The sequence below is a fragment of the Miscanthus floridulus genome, chromosome 4 (assembly GCF_019320115.1).
Source record: "Miscanthus floridulus cultivar M001 chromosome 4, ASM1932011v1, whole genome shotgun sequence".
Lineage (NCBI taxonomy): Eukaryota > Viridiplantae > Streptophyta > Magnoliopsida > Poales > Poaceae > Miscanthus > Miscanthus floridulus.
The window spans coordinates 113658494-113684096 of record NC_089583.1 but is presented as its reverse complement, the minus strand read 5'-3'; the positions used below and the strand labels follow the sequence as shown (position 1 = coordinate 113684096).

Below are 25603 nucleotides of genomic sequence, written 5' to 3'. Positions count from 1 at the left end.
CACAGAATGATCAGGACACGGATTGGCGAGCCCCGTTCCTCGATTGGCTTGATCGGGGGGAGCTTCCCGATGACCGAACTGAAGCACGACGGCTTGCGCGCCGAGCCAAGACCTACGCCCTCTACAATGGCGAATTATACAGGCGAAGTCCCTCAGGTGTCTTTCAATGATGCATCAGTTCTGAGGCGGGCCAAGCCCTGCTTTGGGACTTACACGCAGGCGCCTGCGGGCACCATGCGGCGCCTCGGACGCTCGTAGGGAACGCTTTCCGCCAAGAGTTCTACTAGCCGACGGCGGTCGCCGACGCTACCAAGCTAGTACGCTCCTGCGAAGGATGCCAGTACTACACTCGGTAGACACATCTCCCGGCCCTGGCCTTGCAAACCATCCCCATCACATGGCCGTTCGCCGTGTGGGGGCTCGACATGGTCGGGCCTCTGCAAAAGGCCCCCGGGGGCTACACCCATCTACTGGTATCAATCGACAAGTTCTCCAAATGGATCGAAGCCCGTCCGATCAATCGAATCAAATCCGAGCAGGCAGTGCTGTTCTTCACTGACATTATCCACCGGTTTGGGGTCCCCAACACCATCATTACCGACAACAGGACGCAGTTCACCGACAAAAAGTTCCTGACGTTTTGCGACGACCACCACATCCGTGTGGCCTGGTCGACCGTAGGACACCCAAGGACCAACGGCCAAGTAGAGCGTGCCAACGGCATGATCCTGCAGGGCCTCAAGCCAAGAATTCACAGCCGGTTGAAAAAGTTTGGCAAGAAATGGCTCGCCGAACTCCCGTCGGTCATCTGGAGCCTAAGGAACACTCCAAGCCAAGCCACGGGGTTCACGCCTTTCTTCCTAGTCTATGGGGCCGAGGCCATCCTCCCCACCGACCTAGAATATGGTTCCCCGAGGCTGCAAGCCTATAACGAACAAAGCAACCACACCACCTGAGAGGACGCCCTTGATCAGCTGGAGGAAGCCCGAGACATTGTGCTACTACACTCGGCCAAGTACCAGCAGAGCCTGCGGCGCTACCAGGCTCGACGCGTCCGAGGCAGAGACTTGAAGGTAGGTGACCTGGTGTTGAGGCTAGCACAGAGCAACAAGGGTCGCCACAAGCTGACCCCACCATGGGAAGGACCGTACATCATCGCCCAAGTACTGAAGCCCGGGACCTACAAGCTGGCCAACGAGAAGGGCGAAATCTTCACCAACGCTTGGAATATAGAACAGCTACGTCGCTTTTATCCCTAAATTTCTAAGCATTGTATATGTCGTTTCTCGAAATACAATTACTAAGCGTTCTTTAATTGGTCTTATTTTTCGAGAAACCCCCCAGGCCCATCGTAGGTCTCGGCAGCACAATAAAGGTGACAAGGGAGACTCGGTTATGCCTCGGCAGAACCAAGCCTCCCTCGGGGGCTAAATGGGGGACTCCCCCTAGGTCCCACGCACCACTCCTTAGTGTTTTTTCACAAAAATTCCTTTGCCAAGACTCTAGCAAGCTCTGACGAATCACTTGTAGAGACTCCTCGAACCAAGGTCTGTTTCCTAAGCAAGAGGCCGGTAGAGTCGCGAGACGGCCTACGCCCCCGGGCTACGGCACTCCCTCACCACCTCTCGCTCAAGGGACGGCTTAGGCTCCAAAGGGGTGTTTTGCAAACGAAATCTGATCAGGAGCAACAGAGGGCAAAGGCTCGGAAACATGAGAAAAACGACTAAGAAGCACAAATACGTCAGAAATAAAGGCCTCGACGGCCACAAACGTTATGATACAAAAATAACCCCTATTCTATCTTTACATAGCCCCCAGGGCCCAGATTAAGGCTCAGGGCCTCCAGCACCGGTAGATGGTAGGGGAGGAACCACCTCATCTTCAAAGAGCATCGCCAGCGCCGTGCCAGGGCCTTCCACCGCCTCCAACAGCTTCGCGACCGCCGCGTGGGCCTCCTCGTCATCATCAGGCAGAACGTAGCCATCACTAATGGCCGGGAGGTCGACGCCAAGGTAGTGAGAGGAGATGACGGCCATCGCCTGCTTAACACCCGTGTGCAGCGCCCCTCGGAGCCGCTCGCGCATCTGGCAGCTCAGCGCAATCAAGCGGCTCCCAAGGGAGCTGCCCGACTAAACCCCCTCGACTTCCAGGGCCTCACAGGCGGAAAGGGCAGCACGCTTTAGCGCCTCATGCTCCCCGATCTTGGTCTTGAGCACCGTCTGCACCGCGCTGGAAGCCTCGGCGGCCCGAACGATCTCCGCCTCTGACTCTGCACCACGGAAAATGGAATAAGGTCGAGCCAGAGAAAAAACAACCTAAGTTAGGGACGGAAGCCCACGGAGCTCACCCTTGGCCTTTAGCTCCCAGCGTCAGGTCTCGGCCTGACAGGCCTCGGCTTGCTCCTTCAACCGCTAGGTCTCGACTCGAGAGGCCTCGGCCGCCCTGGAGGCTTCACTCCCCAGCTCTGTGTCATACAAGGAAGTTAGGAAGCGAACATAAGAGGAAGAAAGCGAAACAAGGGGACTCAAACTCACCTTCGACCGTCCCCCTCAAAACCACAGCCTCGATCTGCGAGGCCTCAACCGAAGCAAGGGCCTTGTTCAGAGCGCCTTTGGTCAGCCGGTGCGCACTCTCCTCTGCCCCTAGCTGCCCGGTGAGGGCCTTGCTCGAGGCCGTCGCTTCTTTGGCCCGGGACCTGAAGGCATCCCGATCACTGATGGCGCGGGTAAGCTCCTCCTCCAGCTCCTTGATCCGCGCCGCCAAGGGGGTGAGCTACGTCTGGGCTGTGGCCGCCTCGACCTTCGCATCGGCACAGCGAAGGCGGAGGTCCTCCACCTCCGCGCTTCGTGCCGACAGAAGCTCGTTAGCATCGGCAAGAAGGCCCCTCTGCCTCTGAAGCTGGTCCCAGATTCCCCTCTCCCGCCAGAGGAAGACCGACTTCCCGAGGGACCGGGTCTCGAGCTCCTGAGGAGGCAGAGCAGAGGTCGTCGATTGCGACAAAACCAAGGAAAGAACAACATCGCGCGAGAAAGGAAAACACGAACCTAAGCGACTCCGGGCAGTTCGTCGGCCACCACGGACAGCGCCGTCCGTAGCGACCGCTCTGCTAGCTCGTGGTACTGCTCGAAGGTACTCCGGCACCCACCCTCGGCCGTGTCCTCGAGGGCGAACAAAGGCACCCCCTCAGGGTCGTCCCGGCTCCGCCACAGTACCCGCGGGTGATCCCACCCGTGGGGCTCGGGTCGCACCCGCACGAGGGCCGAGCATCCCTCGTCTAAGAGCGGCGCCGGCTGCTCCACAGCATCGGTCTCCTCGGCGCCAACCACCTCCCGCGCCCAGGAAGTATCGTCGGAGGAGATTGGATAGACCTCCGTCTCCCGGGCACTCCCCCGCAACAACGGCGGGCCCTGAGCCAAGGGCACGGCCGAGGCCTCCGTCCGCCTGCATCTTCGCCTCCTGCGTAGACGGCCTCGCGGCCATCACGACGGCCGTGGTGACCTCGGGGGCTCCAGCCTCTGCAATCACAGCCTCGGCAGTCTCGGGGGCCCCGGCTTCCGTCATTGTGGCCTTGGCAGACGCAGAAGCACCGACCGCGGACACTGCGGCCTCGGCGGTCATGGGCGCCGGGGCCTCCATCGCCTCAGCCCCAGAGGCCCCTGAGAGCCTTGGCAACAAAGGGCACAATGGCCCCACCCGACCGTGTAAGGGCTGCCTCGGCAACCCTTCCTTGGGCAGCCGATTCCTTTAGGGTCGACCCTCGCTGACACCGCGCCGCGTTGGATGGCGGCTTGTGCCTCCGCCACCCAGTGGGCAGAGGAGCCGGGGCTCACCTTAAGCGCTTTAAGGGGCGCCAAGGGGAGGTCGCCCATAGGCCGCTTCTGACTAAAGAAAATCAACCTACAGGGTCAGCATGAGACCAAAAAAGTGAACGGAAGACACCATAACCCCGCCAAAAATACACTTACTTCGAACGGGGCAGCCCCAGCTTCGCCATGGCAAACCTCATCCGCGACGGCGGAAGCGGCGGCAGTGGCGCCGCATCCGCATCCATCGGCGCCGGTCGGTCCTCAGTGGACCCCTGACGCCCATTCGGTCCTCTAGTGGGGCCGGTGGCGTCGCCTCCACCGCCACCGGCTCCGCCGCGACCGCCGAGCTTACCGGGCTGACTGGCGCGTTTGCCTAACGACCGCGCCTTGGGCATGTCGGCCTCGGACCCTAGAGGGGGCCACCGCCGGCCCCAGGTCTGCTTCTGCTCCCCTTCCCTAGGGGTGCCAGGCTGCTTGCCGACGCCCCGGGCGCCACCTCCACGATGTCAGGAAGGTGGTCTAGGGGGCCTCGCCCCACCTCGCCCTTGTCATTCCCGTCCGAGGCCTCCGTCGACAACGACGTCGACTGGGGATTCCTCCAACGGGAGACCATCCTTCCGTTGCTGATGGCGGCTGCTTATCCAACGCCTCGCGCGCAAGGATGTGCTTCGTGCGCTTCATCGCCTTAGCATCCTTTCGCTTCTTCTACGCGTCGGCGTGAGCGCGGTTGATCGCCCGCTGCCCCGCGTCCTCGGGAACAGGCGGCGGGGAGGAGCGCACGTCCCTCATCCCCTGAAGAAACGACAAACGCGCATAAGGAAACAAGGGATAAAGGGAGGCTGAGGAGGTTCAGAGGCCACATCGGCGCTCGACTTACCAGCGAAAGGAACCCCCGTGACGGACGCATCGCAAAGGGGGTCAGGTTGGCACCCCTCAACTTCACATCTACCATCTCCCCCACCCGACGGTGAATTTCCTCGTCGGAGAGGGCAGAGGAAGACATCCGGGTGCCTTCGACGGGCTCACCCGGCCTCATCTCGAACAGCTGCCGCCGCCGAGCCATCAGCGGACAGCACCCTCCCGCGGTGGAAGGCGGCCACGACCATAGCGACAGTGAGGCCATGGTTCCACAGCCTCGCCAGTCCCTCCAGGAGCGGCTCCAGCTTGGGATGGTCGACCTTCGGGACGCCCCACTTCCATTTCTCCGGGCAACTCTCCACAATCCGCCCAGTATAAGGGGGAAGCCCTCCGTCGTCGTTACGGAGGTAGAACCAACTCGTGTACCATCGGCGGTTGGAGGACGCGAGTTGGGCCAGAATATAGAGGTACAGGCGGTCCTGACACACTTGGAGAGTGCAGCCCCCGGCCCTCGATGCCTTCCTCTTTCCCGACGTGCCCGTCGGCTTGGTAGTATGCCCCGCCCAGGAATAGGTGGAGCCACAAATCCCAATGGGGAGCGATCCCCAAATACCCCTCGCAGATGGCAACGAAGATAGCCGTCTGAGCGATGGAGTTGGGATTAAAATTGTGGAGCTCCACGCCGTGGTAGTGCGGGAGCGCCTGCATGAACCGGTCCGCCGGAACGCCGAGGCCGCACTCTTGGAAGGAGACGAAGCTCACGACGTAGCCATCGTGGGGCCTCGGCTCCAGCTTGCCATATGGAGCAATCCACTCCGGCCTGCTAAGGTCTCTCACCGGGCGGAGGAGTCCACCGTCGACAAGCGACTGGAGCATCTCCTCGGTGACGTCCTACGCATCCCAAGGGTCCGCCTCGACAACGACGACGTTGCCGGCCATGAGTGCGACGGAGGAATCGGGCGCGGCGGTGAGTCCTTCTCTCTCCCTCCACGCTCTCGCTTTTTTCTCGCTTTCTCCCTAGGCTCGCTCTTCTCTCCTCTTCTCCCCGGCACCCGCTGCTCTGGCGACGGCTCGACGGAGGTGGCAGGCAAGGTAAGACAAGGAGGGACGAGACTCTTCGGGTATTTATGCAGGGAGGAGGTGAAACGAACGGGCGATGAAATCGGGGAGGTTTTCCCCGTCCGGCGCGGTTAACCACGAGCCGATTTCGGCGGCCCACGCGCCCACGTCTCCCGCATTAAATGCGAGGACAGTTACAGTCTCGTCCATCACGTCAGCGCTCGGCCACTACTGGCAGTAGGCATCGATTCGCCTCCCCACGAAACCACCTCAAAAGGCGCGCCACCCGCGGCCGAGCCGATAGGGAAGATATTTCTCGTGGCCTGTTCCTTTCATAGGAAGGAACCGGGCTCTGAGCCTATTATGATCCAGGGGTTCGAAGGCTGGACCCCAAAGGGTTTCGACAGCCGCCCTAGGATAACAGAGTTAGGGGCGACTGTGGGCGAGCCTGTACGGGGCCGAGACCCAAACGAGCGAAACGCTTGGGACGCCCAAAGTCATGTCCGAGACCGGCAGGAAAGTATCCGAATGGGATCCCACCGTAGGGAGGCACCGAGCCATCGAGGCCCAACGAACAGCCTTGGCACCCACTAGAGAAATCTGCTGGTACTCTTGGAGTGTGTCTCTGGACCACTAGCCGTCCCCTAACGAACGGGGTTCGGGCCTCCACTCGGACTACCCGATAATAGCTCACCGGGAGTGCCACCGCTCATGCCCATCGAGGGTAGCGAGGCACATTCCACCCCTCCTTCCGAGCGAAAAGGAAGTGCGAGGGTCGCATAAAAAGTCAGGGGAACCCCTGACGGCCTTCTTGCCCTATGCAGAGGCTAGGGGGCTCCTCCTACAAATATGCTGAGACCGCACGACCCGGGCTCGCGCCCAAAGGGGCCTCGGCAAACAAACCCTCACGCGCGAGGGGCGTATGAAAAGTCAGGAGAACTCCCGACGGCCCTCTCACGCAGAGGCTAGGGTCTCTTCCTGCAACCTTGCCGAGACTAGAATGGGCTCGGCAAACTAACCCTCTGTCCGAACGAAAAGGACATATGAAGATCAGATGAAAGGGCCAGAACACCCAAGACAAAGACAAACAGTCCGAAACCGCGCTAGAAGTTTCACTACAAACACGATAAAAAGGGCACCGAGCCTGTTACGGTCCAGGGGTTCGAAGGCTGGGCCTCCAATAGGTTTCGACAGCCGCCCCAGGGCAACAGAGTTAGGGATGACAGCGAGGCGAGTCTATGAATGGCCCAGGCCCGAGCGAATGGTCGCTCAGGGTGCCCTAAGTCGTGTCCGAGACCGGCGAGGAAGTATCCGAATGGAATCCCACCGTAGGGAGGCACCGAGCCACCGAGGCCGGCGAACGGCCTCGGCACCCACTAGAGAAACCCCCTGGTACTCTTGGAGTGCGTCTCTGGACCACTAGCCGTCCCCCAGCGAACGGGGCTCGGGCCTCCACTCGGACTACCCACTAATAGCTCACCGGAAGTGTCCACGCTCGTGCCCATCGAGGGTAGCCTGGCACATTCCACCCCTCCTTCCGAACGAAAGGAAGCGTGAGGGTCATACCCAAAGTCAGGGGACCCCTGACGAACCTCTCGCTCCATGCGGCGGCTAGAGGGCTTCTTCCTGTAGCCTCGCCGAGACCCCCGCAACCCGAACTTGCGCTCGGAGGCTCAGCAAATGCAATAAGAACTACTTGTTCAAACATGAAAATAAAGAAAGCCCCTGGAGGAGTAACTCCACTCCTCCGGGGGCTCGGGGGCTACACCTGGCGGGTGCGCTCGCGCACACCCACCGGAACCTTAAAAAACAAACCCCAATTCCTACGGGGCAGGTATAAACCAAGCCTCGGCAAACCCTCAGGGGGAGTGCACGCACTCCCCCCGAGGCTCGGGGGCTACTGTCGGGTACCTTAGGATGGGGTACCCCCAGCAAAACATCAAACGGGTTGCCAAGGTCTCATCTAAAAATAATAAAAGCAAGAAGGTAAGTTGTGGGCCCCTCCTCCACCGTGACCGAGCCCACTAGGTCCTCCCCCTCCTCGCTTCGAGCCTCGAGCAGGAGGCCTCGGCATCCTGATGCCAACTCCGCTTCACGCGAGGCCCCCCGGGAAGGCCTCGGTAGGAAACACCGCCTCCGCCTCGCCCGAGGCTCTCCACGAAAGGCCTCGGTAGGAGGCACATTCTCCGTATCACGTGAGGCCTCTCACGAGAGGCCTCGGTAAGGAGCCTGATCTTTGTCTCGCACGAGGCCTCATTCTCTATATCGCTCGAGGCCGGCTCGTCCGCGGTCCATCACCCCCCGCCTCGGTCGACCCTCCCGACAGCGAGTCACGTCTCATTAATACTTTCAACCACTCCCGCAATCTCAACCGGATAGTGGCTCAACGTCACAGAATGGCCGACGTGACCCGAAGTCGCATCAACGCCATACCGGCCAGGACAGGGCACGGCGGGGATTACCGGCCACTGTGTCCCAGCACTATGTCCACGATCAGTGCCTGGGGCAGGGTATGACAGGGGTTACCGGCCACTGTGTCCTAACGCTGCACCCATGACCCGCCGCCCGCTCAAGGCCTCGGCACTATACATCAGGGCCTCGGCAATCTCAGGGTTCGTGCCTACCGAGACCCCCCACCACAATACAATCCTCAGCACCGACCGGGCCACAGCCTCGCGCACAATCTGTCCACCACGGCTTGCACGTTCGCCGCCATGTCCGCTCCGAGACATTCTCGGGGCTCCCACGACGCATAGGATCTGATGGGGACAACCACGCCAGCCCCCATACTTCAAGGACGGATCACTCCTACGACCACGTCCGCAACAGGAATAGGCCACAGGGTTCGGACTGTGCCGCTCCTATTAGCACGACGCCGCATAGTGATACATGTACTGACCTCGTCCTCTCTTCAACTATAAAAGGAGAGGACTTGGGCCACTTAGGGGGGCACCGGATAACACACACACACACGCACATTCCAACTGCTTGAGAGCAACGTCTCAGACGGCCCACACGACACCCTGCCGAGACCTGGGACTAGTTCCCTCTCTCCCTTAGCTTGTAACCCCCTACTACGAGCACTCCGGTGCAAGGAATACAAGTTCGATCTCTCAGACTGGACGTAGGGCGCCGATTGCCCGAACCAGTATAAACCTTGTGTCTCTTTGCATCACCATCCAGAATCAGGAGCATGCAGAACAAATTCACTAGTCGGTCGAGGACCCCCCGGTCCGGAACACCGACAGAAAGTATAATCATAAGAGGAATTATACAGAAGAATGTCATGTGATAACTCGTCGCATTTGTATTGATACTCCTCTATAGAGCCCAATTGTTTCAGAGAGTCCAATTGCCTCAATTGTATCTGATGCTGATACTTGTCAAAGCGATTGAAGACAACATCTGCCGTTGAGTCCCAAGTCTGAAACCGACCTTGATGCCGAATTGTTTGTAACCAAACCACAGCCTGACCTAGAAATTTGAGAGCAACGAAATGAGTCTTCAAGTCGGGATGAAACGTGAACACCTTGATATACATCTCGCATCGATCCTGCCATAAGCGTGCGTTAGAACCATCAAATTTTGGAATCTGCATCTTAGGAATAGATTGAGAACTGAAGACCTCGATCTCCCTCTACACTCATGCCAACCCCAACTGGAATGAATGGGATCAGGCGACATACCGTTGACCAGGCATGGCGAGGGTCCGAGGACGCCACCGCCAGCATCCTGGTGGTGAGCTGATTCGCCATGCCCATGGGGTCGTTCGCTCGGCGGCGCAGATGCACATGCTGATGGGTGAGGAAAGCGATGAGGTCGATGTGGCCGACCCAACCGCTCGGTGAGGGGGATGGAGGTGGTGGAGCCTCTAGCCAAAGTAGTTGTGCCGCCATGTCATCGATCTTAGAGAGCAACTGGCCCCATCGATTCGTCCACCGCACCACGCCAAGCATCCAATGTGGAGAGCTTTGTCACAGGATCGCTTCATCATCGGTTGGAATCCTTCGAATTGCCTGAACAAGTCCTCCAGCGTCGCCATCATCTTCTCATCATGCTTGGTCGGCCTCGGAGCATGTTCTAGCACGCAAAACAACATGAATCCGGTTAAAACATTTGGGTCTCCCGAATCGAGAGGCTCATGTTACCAATTTATCACGAACTAGAGGGTCCGGTAAGTAGAAATGGACTGAATCTGGGTGGAACAACAAAGAAGTAAGGAGTTCAGTGGTAGGCGACATTCTCGGTGACTTCGTCAATTTTGTCAGGATTTGTCGGACCAGACTAAATGACGAACGTTCGTTGGAATTGAACCGAACGATCAAATTCCCTGATAGGCGTATGTTTTCTTTTTTAGAAAAAAATAATTCCATCTTTTTCTGATTTGGATGGCGCGGGTGTGCTTCATTATCTTTTGGTTCTCGGCTGCGCATGCGCTCATCTCCTGCATGCGCTCATCTTTCCTGCATCCTGACGTCAGCGCTGATGTGGGCTGTAAAAAAAGCAAAACATTTATTTTAAAATGCTATAACTTCAGAATTGTGTATCCGTTTTTAATTTCGTTTGCACTGGTACGTTCTACGCGACGAGGCGCACAAAACTAGACCCTACTTGCATATGCTTCGAAGGATTTTTTCCTTAATAGCAATTTATGTGTACTGGCTTATAACATATAACTTACACGAAAAACTTAAAAACTCAAGAGTTATAAAAACACAACTTATTTACAAAGTGTTATTAAACACAAAAGAACGAATTAACTTATAACTTGTGCCAAAACTTACAAACACAAAAGTTATTAACACACAAAGGAATAAATTAACTTATAACTTATATTAAAACTTAGAAACACAAAAGTTATAAAACAAAACTTATATACAAAAGTTATATACAAAACTTGTGTACATAAGCTATTCTATACAACTTGTATACATAAGTTATTCAATATAACTTGTGTGCATAAGTTGTAAGTTATAAGTTAATATACATAAATTATTACTAAAAATTATTTAAAACATAAGCAAATGAGGTCTAGTTTTATTCGTCTTGTCGCGTAGAACACACCGGTGCAAATAGAATTAAAAATGGATACACCGTTCTGAAGTTATAGCATTTTGAAATAAATATACTATTTTTTTAAAGTGACGTTAGGGTAGTTGGAGACTGTGTAGGCGCCTGCAGCCTTGCCGGTCGGATCGTTTGCTGGCCTGAAATCCAGTGAACGACAACCAAAATGGATTTGGGGGATTTGCCGACCCAATCTTTGAAAATGCTCATAGGAGAAGAGTTTGCATGCATGTGTTTATTAGGGGTGAGTGTGCGTGAGTTGTGAGTGTCTGAATTATACAGTGTAATTGTAAAAAAAAGGAAGAACAGAGAAGTACAGCAAAGAGGATAGCTGGGAGAGGAATGGTTTAGATTTCTATTTATCAGTGTTTTGGACCGGTGGGCCCTCAACCAACTAGTAAAAATGTACTGCGTGCCCCTAATCTCAGATGGTGATGCAAAGAGACACAAGGTTTATACTGGTTCGGGCAATGGGTGCCCTACGTCCAGTCTGAAAGATCGATCTTGTATTCCTTGCATTAAAATGCTCGTAGTAGGGGTTACAAGCAAGGCGAGAGAGGGAGCTAGTCCTAGGTCTCTGCGTGGAGTGGCAGTGGATTGCTTGAGATGTTGATCTTAGGCGACTGGGGAAGCATGCGTGTTATAGAGTGTTGAGCGTGTGTTCGTCTACCTCGTGAACCCGGGTCCCCTTAGAAACGGCCCCAATCCCTCCCTTTTATAGTTGAAGGGGGGACAAGGGTGATACATGTGTTAGCTACGTGACATCATGCGAACAGAGGCGGCATGTCCGAGCCCTATAGCCTGTTACTATAGTGGCATGGTTGATGGAGTGGTCCTGTCCTTGAAGTGCTGGAGCAACGCGTCGGTCACATCCGATCCCGTGCGACGTAGGAGCTCCAGTGATAGCTTGATGCAGGGCCTGGCAAGCGACGTGTTGGTTGCTATGTGTTGACCGCGTGAAGAGCCGAGGCTCAGTTGGTGCCGAGGCCAAGCTATCGTGGGGGGGGGCTCGGCGGGCGCAAATCCTGAGGTTGCCGAAGACCCTAAAGTAGACTTCCGAGGCATGGAGGGAGCAGTTGGTCCTGTACACCGATTCCGAGGCTATAGTAATCTGGACTTGACTCCGCACGCCGCGTTGTTCCTGGAGCAGGGGTTAGGTAGCACAGTGCAGTATGGGCACCGATCGTGGGCACAGTACCGAACACAGCGGTCGGTAACCCCTGCCCTATCCTATCCTAGACTGGTATGGTGCTGAATGCGACTCCCCATCTCGTTGGCTGCTCCGTTGTGTCGAGCTGTCGTCCGTCTAATGTCGCGGGAGTGGTTGGTCGCATCAATTGGACAGCGACGCTCTGTTGGGGAGATCGGTCGAGGCAGAGGCGACGAGGTTATTGCCGAGCCAACTTCGAGCAAGACAGAGACTCTGTGTTTCATCTGAGGTTGTACGCGTGGGGCCTCAGGCGAGACGAAGAATCGGGTTCCCTGGCCGAGGCCTTTCGCGCGAGACCTTGAGCGAGGCGGAAAATCGGTAGATCGTCCGAGGCCTCTCGTGCGAGGCTCTGAGCGAGGCGAAGATTTGGTAGGCCATCCGAGGCCTCTTGTGCGAGGCTTCTAGCGAGGTGGAGAGTAGGTGGCAATGTACATGGCCAGGGTTTAGCCAATAGTTGTCTCTTGGCTTTGATTTTGATGGGGTCTAAGCGATTTTTTTTATTGTTGCTTAGGAGACCCCTTCTTGTGGTACCCGACAGTAGCCCCCAAGCCTCAAGGAGAGTGTGAGTGCTCTCTTTGAGGTTTTGACGAGACACAGCTCGTAGCAGCTCCTAGCGGGATGGTGTTTTGTACTCGAGGCCTCGGTGGGTGCACGCGAGCGCACCCAGCCGAGTGTAGCCCCTGAGGCCCTGGAGGAGTGAATTTATTCCTCCAGAGGCTTTTCTTACGTCGTGAGAGGGGTTTTATTGCGTCTACCAAGCCCATGAGTGCGAGTTCAGGGTCATTGAGCCTCGGCAAGGTTGTAGGAAGAGCCCCCTAGCCTCTGCACGGAGCGAGAGGGCCGTCATGGGTTCCCTTAGCTTTTTGTGCGACCCTCCCGCATCCTTTTTGTTCGGAAGGAGGGGTGGAGGGTGCCATGCTACCCTCGGTGGGTCGTGAGTAGTGACACCTCCGGTGAGCTGTTATCGGGTAAGTCCGAGTGGAGGCCCATGCCCCGTTCGATAGGGGTCGACTAGCGGTCTAGAGACATACTCCAAAAGTACCAGAGGGCTTCTCTAGTGGGTGCCGGGTCCGTTCGATGGGCCCTGGTGGCTTGATGCCTCCCTATAGTGGGATCCCATTCGGAGACCTCCCTGCCAGTCTTGGACATGACTTAGGGCATCCCGAGCGATTGTTTTCTCAGGCCTTGGCCATGCACGGGCTCACCCATAGTTGTCCCTGACTCTGCTGCCCTAGGGCAGCTGTTGAAACCCTCGGGGGCCTAGCCTTCGAACCCTTGGACCGTAACAGGCTCGATGCCCTTTATTGCATTTTTCCAAGCCTTTGAGTGCGAGCTTGGGTCGCTTGTCTTCGTCCTAGGTGTAGGAAGAGCCCCTAAGCCTCTGCATGGGGCGAGAGGGTGATCAGGGGTTCCCCTGGCTTTTCGTGCGTCCCTCGCGTGTCCTTTTCGTTCGGACGGAGGGGTTCTTTGCCGAGCCCCCTCGGATGCGAGCCTGGGTCACTGGGTCTCGGCAAGGTTGCAGGAAGAGTCCCCTAGCCTCTACATAGAGTAAGAGGGCCATCAGGGGTTCCTCTGGCTTTTTGTGCGACTCTTGTGCATCCTTTTCATTCGGAAGGAGGGGTTGTTTATCGAGCCCCCTCGGGTCTAAGCCTGGGTCGCTAGGTCTCGGCAAGGTTGTAGGGAGAGCCCCCTAGCCTTTGCACAAAGCAAGAGGGCTATTAGGGGTTCCTCTGGCTTTTTGTGCGACCCTCGCACATCCTTTTCGCTTGGAAGGAGGGGTGGAATATGCCAGGCTACCCTCGGTGGGCGCGAGCAGGTGACACTTCCTGGTGAGCTATTATCGAGTAAGTCCGAGTGGAGGCCCATGCCCCATTTGATAGGGGTCAGCTAGCGGTCCAGAGACGCACTCCAAGAGTACCAGAGGGTTTCTCTAGTGGGTGCCGGGGCTGTTCGATGGGCCTCCGGTGGCTCCCTACGGTGGGATCCCATTCGAAGACATCCCTGTTGGTCTCGGACACGACTTAGGGCGTCCCAAGCATTTCGCTTGCTTGGGTCTCGGCCCCCATATGGGCTCGCCCATAGTCGTCCCTGAACTCTATTGCCATAGGGTGGCTGTCGAAACTCTAGGGGGCCTAGCCTTTGACCCTCTAGACCGTAATTGGCTCGGCGCCTAGTTCCTTCGTCTGAAAGGAATCGGGTGGGGGATATCCCCCCCATCGGTTTGACAACGGCAGGCACGCCTTTTGAGGTGATTTTCCCAGGGAGGTGGAACGACACCTGCCACTATAGTGGTCGGAATGTGATGCTATGTCAGCGGATGGAACATAACTATTCACGCGATTAATGAGGAAAAGGTAGGTACGTGGGCGGTAAAATCGGATCTGGATTAACTGTGCCGGATCCGAGGGAAACTTTCCCGATTTTGTCGCCTACCTATTTTGCCTCCTTCCTGCATAAATACGCAGATAGCCTCGCCCCCCCTTACCTTGCCTGCATTCGCCTTTGCCACCCTTAAGCCGTTGCTAGAACAGAGAGCACCAGGGGAGAAGAAGGGAGAAGGGCAAAGCAGAGAGAGAGGCTTACGGCCGTAGTTGCTTTCTCCACCGCACTCATGGCCGGCACTATCATCATTGAGGCAGACGCTTGGGGTCAGTCTGACGTATTCATGGAGATGCTCCAGTTGCTTGTCGACGATGGCCTTCTCCGTCTGGTTATCGACCCCAACAGGCTAGAGTTGGTTGCTCCATCGGGTGAGCCAGAGCCGAGGCCACATGATGGCTATGTTGTGAGCTTTGTGTCCTTCCACGAGCATGGTCTCGGCCTGCCGGCAGACCGGTTCATGTGGGCGCTCCCTGCACTACTATGGCGTGGAGCTCCACAACTTCAACCCCAACTCCATCACACAGGCGGCCATCTTCGTTGCCGTCTACGAGGGGTATCTGGGAATTGCCCCCATTGGGAGCTATGGTTCCACCTCTTCCAGGCAGGGCATACCACCAAGCCAATGGGCATGACGAGCATGAGGAAAGCGGTGAGGGCTGGCGGCTGCACTCTCCAAGTGGGCTAGGACCGTTAGCACATTTACATCCTGGCCCTAGGTCACATCAACCAATCACCGCTAGGTACACCAGCTGGTTCTACCTCCGCAACTGACGACGGCGGACTTCCCTCCTACACTGGGTGGATCGTGGAGAGTTGTCTGGAGAGGTGGAAGTATGGTGTCCCAAAGGAGGATCAGCCCAAGTTGCAGTTGCTCCTAGAGGGACTGGAGAGGTTGCACGGCCATGGCCTCACTGGCCGCTGTGGTTGTGGTAGCCTTCCACCGCCAGAGGGTGCTGCCGCTGATGGCTCGGCGGCGGCGCCTGTTCAAGATGAGACCGGATGAGCCGATTGAGGGCATCTGGATGTCCGCCTCCGCCCTCTCCGATGGGGAGTGAGAGAGATGGTGGAGGGGCGGCTGAAGATTGGTGGTCTGACCCTGTTCATGATGCACCCATCGTGGGGGTACCTTTCTCTGGTAAGTCACATGCTGCTACGGCCCCCGAGGCCTCCTTGTTCCTTACTATTTTCTGGTCCCTTATTTGTGTTCGTTGTTCCTACAGGGGATGAGAGATGTGCGAGCCTCCCCGCCGCCCGTTCTCGAGGACGCAGCGCGGCGGGCGGCGAACCGGGTGCACGCCGAGGCGTAGAAGAAGCAGAAGGATGCCAAGGAGGCAAAGTGCACGAGGAAGAACCTTTCGCGTGAGGGACTGGAGAAGCACCATCAGCAGCAGAGGTAGGACGATCTCCTGATGGAGTCATCTCTGTCACCATCACTGTCGATAGAAGCTTTGGATGGAGATGATGAGAGCGAGATGGGGCGGGGTCCCTAGACCATCTCCCTGACGTCGAGGAGACGGCAGCCCGGGGCATCGGCGAGCAGCTCGGCGCTCCTAGGAGGAGGAGGAGAGGATGCCTCAGGGCCGGCGATCGCCCGCCTCGAGGCCAAGGCTAACACGCCCGAGGCACGGGCGTTGGGAAAATGCGCCGTTAGCCTGGTGGGCTCGATGGCAGAGGTGGATCAGGTGGCGGTGGGGGCAACTGCAACTGCCCCTGTAGAGGACCAAGGGGGTGTTGGAGTCCAGCGAGGGCCGGCTGGCACTAGCGGATACGGAGGCCGTGCCACCCGCCGCCACCGCCGTTGCAGAGGCGGGACACAGTGCCGAAGCGGTTGCACCCCCGCTCAAGGTGGGTGTTTTTTCAGCAGAGTTCATATCATTTCCCACTCTCTTTTATGTCATATGCTAACCAAGTGGGGGTTTTGCCTTCAGCCAGAAGCGTAAGGCGGAGGTGCCTGCCCTGGCGCCGCTTAAGTCGCTCAAGGTGAGCACGGGCTCCACCGCTCATCAGGTGGTGGAGGCGCAGGCCGCCGTACAGCGTAGCGGGGCATCGGCGAGGGCTGACCCAGAGGAGCTGGTTGCCCAGGGGGAGGTTACCGGGGCAGCCACGGAGCGAGCGGGGGAGGAGACACCTATGCCCTGTGAGGCCAAGGCCTGCAAGTCAGATGGGGCCAAGGCGCCCTCAGTTGCCGAGGCCACCGAGGGCAAGATAGAGGCCCCCCAGACTTCCGAGGCCGAGGCGCCCAGGACTGCCGAGGCCGAAGTGGTGGGGACCGGAGCCCCTGAGATCACCGAGGCTAGGGTGGCGGGGACCGGAGCCCCCAAGACCGTCGAGGCTGGGGTGGCAGGGACCGAAGCCCCTGAGACCACCGAGGCCAGGGTGGCGAGAGCCAGCGTGAGCGCGGCGAAGCCGGTGGCCGAGGAAGTGGAGGCAGAGGTGGGGCAACCCTCAATACCGCTGCCAGTCCAAGACCCACCACCTGTTGCAGGAGAGCACCCAGGGAAGTGGAGGTCCATTCGATCTCCTCCGATGATACTTCTCGGGTGAAGGAGGTGGTCAATGCCGAGGCGACCGGCACTATGGAGCAGTCGGCTCCAACCTCGGGCGAGGGAAGCTCGGCCCTCGTGCGGGTGCGACCCGAGCCCCGCAGGTGGGATCACACGCATGTCCTGTGGCAGAGCCGGGACAACCCTAAGGGGGAGCCTCTGTTCGCCCTCGAGGATGCGGCCGAGGGGGGGGGGCGCTCGAACACCTTCGAGCAATACCGCCAGCTAGCGGAGCGGTCACTGTGGACAGCGCTATCAGTCATGGCCGACGATCTACCCAAGGTCACCTAGGTTCGCGCCTTCTTTTCTCATGTGGTGTCGTCTTTTTCTGAGTTTTCTCGTAGTGAATGACCCCTATTTTGCCTATCTAGGAGCTCGAGACCTGGTCTCTTAGGAAGTCATTGTTCCTCCAACAGGAGAGGGACGTCTAGGGACCAGCTCTAGCGGCAGAAGGGCTTGCTCGCTGATGCCAATGAGCTTTTGTCGACATGGAGTGCGGAGGTGGAGGACCTCTGCCTTCACTGTGCCGATATGAAGGCCGAGGCAGCCATAGCTTAGAAGCAGTTTGCCCCTTTGGCGGCGTGGGTCAAGGAGCTAGAGGAGGAGCTGGCCTAGGGTGGCCGGTGATTGGGATGCCTTTTGGTCTCGGGCTGAAGAAGCGATAGCCTCTACCAAGGCCCTCGCTGGGCAGCTAGGGGTGGAGTAGGGTGCGCACCTACTGATGAAAGGCTCCCTTGGCAGAGGCCCTCAAGGTGGCCGAGGCCTCCCGGACCGAGGCTGTGGTCTGGAAGAGAAAGGTCGAGGGTGAGTCCTATTCCCCTTGTTTTATTTGTTTTTCTTGTGTTCAACTCCTAACTCCCTGGTGTGATGCAGAGCTGGAGAAAGAGGCTTCTAGGGCGGCCGAGGCTTCTCGGGCCAAGGTCCAGGGCTGGAAGGAGAAAGCTGAGGCCTCTCGGGTCGAGGCCCAGTGCTAGAAGGAGAAAGCTGAGGCCTCTCGGGTCAAGGCCCAGCGCTAGGAGGAGAAGGCCGAGGGTGAGTCCCGTAGGCCTCTGCCCCTATTTGGCTTGTTTCCCTTTGCGCTCAACCCCATTCTGTATGTTTTGGCATAGAGTTGGAGAAGGAGGTCGCCCGGGCAGCCGAGACCTCTGTCGTAGTGTAGGCAGGTGCTTGAGGCCAAGATCGGGGAGCACGACACGCTGAAGAGTGCCGCTCGTACCGTGTGCGAGGCCCTAGAGGTTGAAGGGGTAAGTCAGGTAGCTCCCTTAAGAGCCGCTTGGTCGCATTGAGCGGCCAAGTGCACGAGCGACTCCGGGGGCGCTACATGCGGGCGTCAAGCGTGCCCTAGGCCATCATCTCCTCGCATTACGCCAGCGTCGACCTCGAGGCCATCAGTGACGGCTATGTCTTGCCTGAGGATGACTGATGAGGCCGACAAGGAGGTCGTGAAGCTGATGGAGGCAGCTGAGGGCCCCGGGACAAGCGCTGGCCAGGCTGTTTGAAGAGGAGGTGGTCCCTCCCCCGCCGTCCACCGATGCTGGAGACCCTAAGCCCTGACCTAGGCCCAAGAGGCCATGTAAATAAATTAGGGATTACGTTACAGTATCATAACGCTAGTGGCCTGTCGAGGCCTTTCTGAAATACTTATGCGTCTATGCTTCTTAATCAGTTTTTCGTTATTGTATTTCTGAGCCTCTGCCCTCTGTCTTGTTTCTGGACATATCATTCGCAAAAAACTTCCTCGGAGCCTAAGTTGTCCCTAGGGCAAAAAGGTGGTGAGGGAGTGCCGTAGCCTGGAGGCATAGGCCATCTCGTGACTCGTCCGACCTTTTGGACCTGAGACAGACTTTTGGTCCTTAGGTTCTTTACAATTGATTTGTCAGAGCGTGCTAGAGGATTTGGCGTGGAATTTTTTTGAAAAATGACTAAAAAATGGTGCATGGGACTTAGGGGGGAGTCCCCCCTTCTAGCCTCCGAGGGAGGCTCGGTTCTGCAGAGGCAGAGTCGCGTCTCGTTCGAGCCCTGCAGCGGGCACCTCTATAGAGGCAGAGCCGAGTCTCCCTAATGGAGTTATCATATCGCTGAGGCCCTTGATGGGCCCGAGGGTTTCTTGAAAGATTAGAACAACTAAAGAACGTTTCTTAATTGTATTTCGAGAAACAATATATACAATGCTTGGAAATTTAAGGGTAAAAGCGACGTAGCTATTCTATATTCCAAGCGTTGGTGAGGATTTCGCCTGTTTCGTTCGCTAGCTTGTATGTCCCGGGCTTCAGCAGTTGGGCGATGATGTATGGTCCTTCCCACGGTGGGGTGAGCTTGTGGCGACCCTTGTTGCTCTGCCTCAGCCTCAGCACTAGGTCGCCCACCTTCAGGTCTCAGCTTCGAATGCACCAGGCTTTATAGCATCGCAGGGCTTGCTGGTACTTGGCCAAATGTAGCAGCGCAACGTCTCGGGCTTCCTCCAGTTGGTCGAGGGCGTCTTCATGGGTGGTGTGGTTACTTTGCTCGTTGTAGGTCTGTAGCCTCGAGGAACCATGTAACGTCCTGCCTCTACAAGGCCAGGCCTGCTTACATCTAGCAGCTTTTCTAGGACATAGACTATCCTCACAGACCCACACTAAGTCTTTTCTGCGCACTTTGTCCTCACTCATGCGCACCCAGGAAGGACTTCCCGGTCGGTCACCCATTCTGAAATTGCTCTAGACCAAGCATGCTTAACCTCAGAGTTCTTTAGAGATGGGCTTCCAGAAAAGAAGTTGCAACTTGTTTGTATGAGTATCCTATTAATCCTGTTAAGCCCTAGGGCCGGGATGTTACATCCTCACCCCCTTAAGAGACCGATGTCCTCGTCGGTCAATCCCAAGCCAGGAACAGTCCCCTCTTGGCCACATCCGTGTGTCCAGTGCCATTGCATGAGCCATGCTGTGTGATCACTCTAGGACCACACCAGCCATGCGCACCATGCCTGCGCAACTATGACACACGTGCCTATGAAACCATGAGAGTCGACTCTGATACCATTCTATAACGTCCCGCCTCTATAAGGCCAGGCCTGCTTACATCTAGCAGCTTTTCTAGGACATAGACTGCCCTCACAGACCCACACTAGTCTTTTCTGCGCACTTTGTCCTCACTCATGCGCACTCAGGAAGGACTTCCCGGTCGGTCATCCATCCTAAAATTGCTCTAGACCAAGCACGCTTAACCTCAGAGTTCTTTAGAGATGGGCTTCCGGAAAAGAAGTTGCAACTTGTTTGTATGAGTATCCTATTAAGCCCTAGGGCTCGGATGTTACAAACCGTATTCCAAGTAAGTGGGGAGGATGGCCTCGGCTCCGTAGACTAGGAAGAACGGTGTGAACCCCGTGGCTCGGCTCGGGGTGTTCCTCAGACTCTAGATGACCGAAGGAAGTTCAGGCAAGCCATTTCTTGCCAAATTTCTTCAGCCAGTTGTATATTCTTGGCTTGAGGCCTTGTAGGATCATGCTGTTGGCACGCTCTACTTGGTCGTTTGTCCTAGGGTGTCCTATGGTCGACCAGGGCACACGGATGTGGCGGTCGTCGTAGAACATCAGAAATTTTTGGCTGGTGAATTGTGTCCCATTGTCGGTGATGATGGTGTTCGGAACCCTCAAACCTATGGATGATATCGGTGAAGAACAGCACCGCTTGCTCGGACTTGATTCGATTGATCGGACGAGCCTCGATCCACTTGGAGAACTTATTGATTGCTACCAGCAGATGGGTGTAGCCCCTAGGGGCCTTCTGTAGAGGCCCAACCATGTTGAGCCCCCACACGACGAACGACCATGTGATAGGGATGGTTTGGAGGGCTTGAGCCAGGAGATGCATCAACCACGCATAGTACTGGCATCCCTTGCAGGAGCGTGCGAGCTTGGTGGCGTTAGCAACCGCTGTTGGCCAGTAGAACCCTTGGCGGAAGGTGTTTCTGATGAGCGTCTGAGGTGCCGCATGGTGCCCGTAGGCTCCCACGTGCAAGTCCCAAAGTAGGGCTCATCCTGCCTCGGTAGTGATGCATCGTTGGAGGATGCTAGATGGGCTTCGCTTGTACAATTTGCTGTCGCTGAGAACGTAAGTCTTGGCTCACCGAGCAAGCCGTCGGGCTTTGTTCCTATCAGCGAGAAGCTCTCCTCGGACGAGGCAATCAAGGAACGGGACTCGCCAGTCCGTGCCCTGGTTGGCCTCGGGAGGCTCTATGTTGATGAAAGGTCCTAATGGCTAGAGGGGGGTGAATAGCCTAACAAAAGTTTCTACAACAACACTTAACCAAATGGTTAGACAATTATGAGGCAAAGCAAGTGTTGCGCTAGCCTACTCAAAATGGCAAGCCACCTACCACAATTCTAGTTTAGATAATGTCAATTCACACAAAAGCAATGACACTACCCTATGTTAGTGTGCTCTCAAAGGCTAACTAAAGAGCCACACCAACCAAGCATGCAAGCTCTCACAACTAGCTACACTAAAGAGCTTGTCAACTAGTTTGCGGTAAAGTAAAGAGAGTGATCAAGAGGGTTATACCGCCGTGTAGATGAATGAACCAATCAATCACGAAGATGAATAACAATGATGACCAATCACCTCGGAATCAATGATGAACACAATGATTTTTACCGAGGTTCACTTGCTTGCCGGCAAGCTAGTCCTCATTGTGGTGATTCACTCACTTGGAGGTTCACGCGCTAATTGGCTTCACATGCCAAACCCTCAATAGGGTGCCGCACAACCAACACAAGATGAGGACTACACAAGCCACGAGCAATCCACTAGAGTACCTTTTGGCGCTCTGTCGGGGAAATGTCAAGAACCCCTCACAATCACCACGATCGGAGCCGGAGACAATCACCACCCTCCGCTCAATGATCCTCGCTGCTACAAGCCATCTAGGTGATGGCAACCACTAAGAGTAACAAGCGAAATCCACAGCAAAACACGAACACCAAGTGCCTCTAGATGCAATCACTCAAGCAATGCACTTGGATCACTCCCAATCTCACTAAGATGATGAATCAATGATGGAAATGAGTGGGAGGGCTTTTGCTAAGCTCATAAGGTTGCTATGTCAATGAAAATGTGCAAGAGAGTGAGCTTGAGCTGGCCATGGGGCTTAAACAGAAGCCCCCACGAAATAGAGCCGTTGTACCCCTTGACTACACTGAACACGGGCTGATCGGATGCTCCGGTCATATTGACCGGACGCTGGACCTCTGCGTCCAGTCGTGCGATGTGCGCCATGTGTCATCGGCTTCAAACGCTGTTCGTTAGATTTCAACGGCTACGAAGCTGACCGGACGCTCCGGCAAAACTGATCGGACACAGAAGCCTCAGCGTCCGATCATTTCCAGTAAGCTCCTCGAGGCGTATTTCTTCGACCGAACACGTCCGGTCCACCTTGACCGGACATAGACCAGCATCTGGTGCAATACCCTCGATACTGTGCAGACCCATCAGTTTGACCGGACGCACGCTGCCTAGGTCCAGTGCTTTCAGACCCAGCATCCGGTCTGTTGACCGACGCCAGCGTCTTCGTGGTTTAGTCATTTTTACTTCTAACTTCTTCACCCTTGCTCCAATGTGCCAACCATAAGAATTTGCATCCGGCGCAATAGAAAATAGGCATTCCATTTTCCCGAAAGCGTCAAGTGTTACCCATCTCAACCCTGCAAACACCACCTCCTTTGTAGATGTTCCAACACCACCAAGTGTATCACCTTGTGCACAAGTGTTAGCATATTTTCACAAACATTTTCAAGGGTGTTAACACTCCACTAGATCCAAAATGCATATGCAATGAGTTAGAGCATCTAGTGGCACTTTGATAACCGCATTCCGATACGAGTTTCACCTCTCTTCATAGTATAGCTATCAAACCTAAATGTGATCACACTCTCTAAGTGTCTTGATCACCAAAACAAAATAGCTCCTACAAAATATACCTTTGCCTTGAGCTTTTTGTTTTTCTCTTTCTTCTTTCCAAGTCGAAGCACTTGATCATTACCATGCCATCATCATCATCATGCTATGATCTTTATTGGCTTCTCCACTTGTAGTGTGCTACCTATCTCATAATCACTTGATAAACTAGGTTAGCACTTAGGGTTTCATCAATTCACCAAAACCAAACTAGAGCTTTCAGTTGATTTCCATGACCTTGGGCTTGGCCAAAGGAGTCTCGGCATTAGAGGGGGCCTCGACCGCTGGGCCTTCTTCCGCCACCGAGGCATAGTCGATGGAAGGTTTGTGGAGGTCCCTGGCGAAGACGTTTGGGGGGACCGAGGCCCGTGCCGATGCCATCTTTGCCAGTTCATCCGCGGCCTCGTTGAATTTACGCGCGATGTGGTTGAGTTCGAGACCGTTGAACTTGTCTTCAAGGCGATGTACCAGCTTGTAGTATGTCTCCATCTTGGGGTTATGGCAGTTTGACTCCTTCATCACCTGATCGACAATGAGCTACAAATTGCCCCGTACGTCGAGACGCCGTACTCCAAGTTCGGTGGCGATCTGCAAGTCGTTGATGAGGGCTTTGTACTTGGCTGCGTTGTTGGAGGTGGCAAAGTGGAGCCAAATCATGTAGCGCATGTGTACTCCGAGGGGTGAGATGAAGAGCAGACCCGCGCCCGCCCCGGTCTTCATCAGGGACCCATCGAAGTACATGGTCCAGCATTCTACCAGGACTTGGGCAGGTGGTAGTTGGATGTCGGTCCACTCTGCCACAAAATCAGCCAAAACCTAAGACTTAATTGCTTTCTGAGGCACAAAGGACAGAGCCTCCCCCATGAGTTCGATGGCCCACTTGGCTATCCTACCTGAGGCCTCCCGGTTATGGATTATCTCTCCCAGAGGGAAAGACAACACCACGGTCACCTAGTGGAACTCGAAGTAGTGACGCAGCTTGCGTCAAGCCAAGATCGTGGCGTAGATTAGTTTCTAGATATGGGGGTAGCGTGTTTTGGTCTCGGAGAGCACTTCACTGATGAAGTAAATAGGTCGTTGGACGGGTAGAGCATGCCCCTCTTCCTACCTCTCGACCACTACGGCCGCGCTGACCACTTGGGTAGTTGCGGCGACGTAGAGTAAGAGGGCCTCACCCTTGGCCGGCGGTACCAGGACGGGAGGATTGGTGAGGAATGCCTTAAGTTTGGTGAGGGCTTCTTCAGCCTCAGGGGTCCAAGAAAAACATTATGATTTCCTCAAGAGGCGGTACAGGGGCAAGCCTTTTTCGCCGAGGCACGCGATGAAGTGGCTTAGGGCCGCAAGGCAACCCATGACCCTCTATACTCCCTTGAGGTCTCGGATTGGCTCCATGTTGGTCATGGCCAAGACCTTCTCTGGGTTGGCTTCGATGCCACGTTCCGAGACTATGAATCCTAAGAGCATACCTTGGGGGACTCCGAAGACACACTTCTTGGGGTTGAGCTTGATGCCCTTTTCCCTGAGGCATCTGAAGGCTACTTCCAAGTGGCTGACAAGATCACTGGCCTACCTAGACTTGACCATGATGTCATCCATGTAGGCCTCGACGGTCCGCCCGATGTGCTCACCAAAGACATGGGTCATGCACCGCTGGTATGTGGCCCCTGCGTTTCTGAGGCCGAACGGCATAGTCATATAGCAGTACATGCCAAATGGTGTGATGAAAGAGGTCACGAGCTGGTCGGACTCTTTCATCTTGATCTGATGGTAACCGGAATACACATTGAGGAAGGATAGGGTTTCACATCCCGCAGTGGAGTCAATGATTTGGTCGATTTGAGATAATGGGAAAGGGACTTTTGGACATGCTTTGTTTAGACTGGTGTAGTCTACACACATTCTCCACTTCCCAGTTTTCTTCTTAACTAATATAGGATTAGCTAACCACTCTAGATGGGACACTTCTTTGATGAATCCAGCCACCAAAAGCTTCTGTATCTCCTCACTGATGGCCCTACGCTTATCCTCGTTGAATTGGCGCAGGCGCTGCTTCACTGGCCTAGAGCCAGCCTAGATGTCCAAGGTGTGCTTGGCGACCTCCCTCGGTATGCCCAGGATGTCCGAGGGACTCCACGTGAACATATCAGCATTCGCGCGAAGAAAGTCGACGAGCATGGCTTCCTATTTGATGTTGAGGGTGGCACTGATCCTCAGCGCCTGGTCGTCGGGGCAGGTGAGATCGACTGGGATGAGTTTGACGGCCTCCGTAGGCTCGAAAGTCTCGGCGCGACACTTGGAGTCGGGTGCCTCGCTACCGAGTCAGTCGAGGTTGACAATGAGGGTCTCGACCTCTACGATGGCCTCGGCATACTCGATGCATTCGACATCGCAGTCGTATGCATGCTCGTACATGGACTCGACAGTGATGACGCCGTTGGGGCTCGACATCTTGAGCTTGAGGTACATGTAGTTAGGGACCGCCATGAACTTGGCGTAGCACGGCCACCCTAGGATGGCAGTGGTACATTCCCTTAAACTCAACCACCTCAAAGGTGAGGACCTCCTTGTGGTAGTTGGGGGAGTACCAAAGCAGACGGGTGGGTCGATGCGCCCGAGGGGCCACGTGCGTTTCCCCGGCACAATGCCGTGGAAAGGCATGGTGTTACCCCGGAGCTGTGACTGGTCGAGCTCCAGGAGCTCCAGGGTGTTGGCGTAGAGGATGTTGAGGCCGCTGCCTCCGTCCAT

General features: G+C 55.9%; 2 protein-coding genes across 2 annotated transcripts; one reads left to right on the top strand and one right to left on the bottom strand.

The window, feature by feature from the left end:
- Nucleotides 1-15442: 15442 nt before the first annotated feature.
- Nucleotides 15443-16926, top strand: LOC136549117 (cell wall mannoprotein PIR3-like). Its single transcript, XM_066540407.1, has 3 exons — nt 15443-15517; nt 15603-15685; nt 16311-16926. Exons 1-3 carry the CDS (start codon nt 15443-15445, stop codon nt 16924-16926), a joined length of 774 nt encoding a protein of 257 aa, XP_066396504.1.
- An 8251-nt stretch (nt 16927-25177) lies between these two features.
- Nucleotides 25178-25603, bottom strand: LOC136549116 (uncharacterized). Its single transcript, XM_066540406.1, has one exon. It carries the CDS (start codon nt 25601-25603, stop codon nt 25178-25180), a length of 426 nt encoding a protein of 141 aa, XP_066396503.1.

Excerpts from the sequence above, each read along its gene's own strand:
- LOC136549117 (XM_066540407.1), top strand. The coding sequence starts at position 15,443 with ATGGTGGAGGGGCGGCTGAAGATTGGTGGTCTGACCCTGTTCATGATG. Across the intron at positions 15,518-15,602 it reads CGTGGGGGTACCTTTCTCTG|GGGATGAGAGATGTGCGAGC; the intron begins GTAAGTCACATG and ends TTGTTCCTACAG. Across the intron at positions 15,686-16,310 it reads AACCGGGTGCACGCCGAGGC|CCAGAAGCGTAAGGCGGAGG; the intron begins GTAGAAGAAGCA and ends TTTTGCCTTCAG.
- LOC136549116 (XM_066540406.1), bottom strand. The coding sequence starts at position 25,603 with ATGGACGGAGGCAGCGGCCTCAACATCCTCTACGCCAACACCCTGGAG.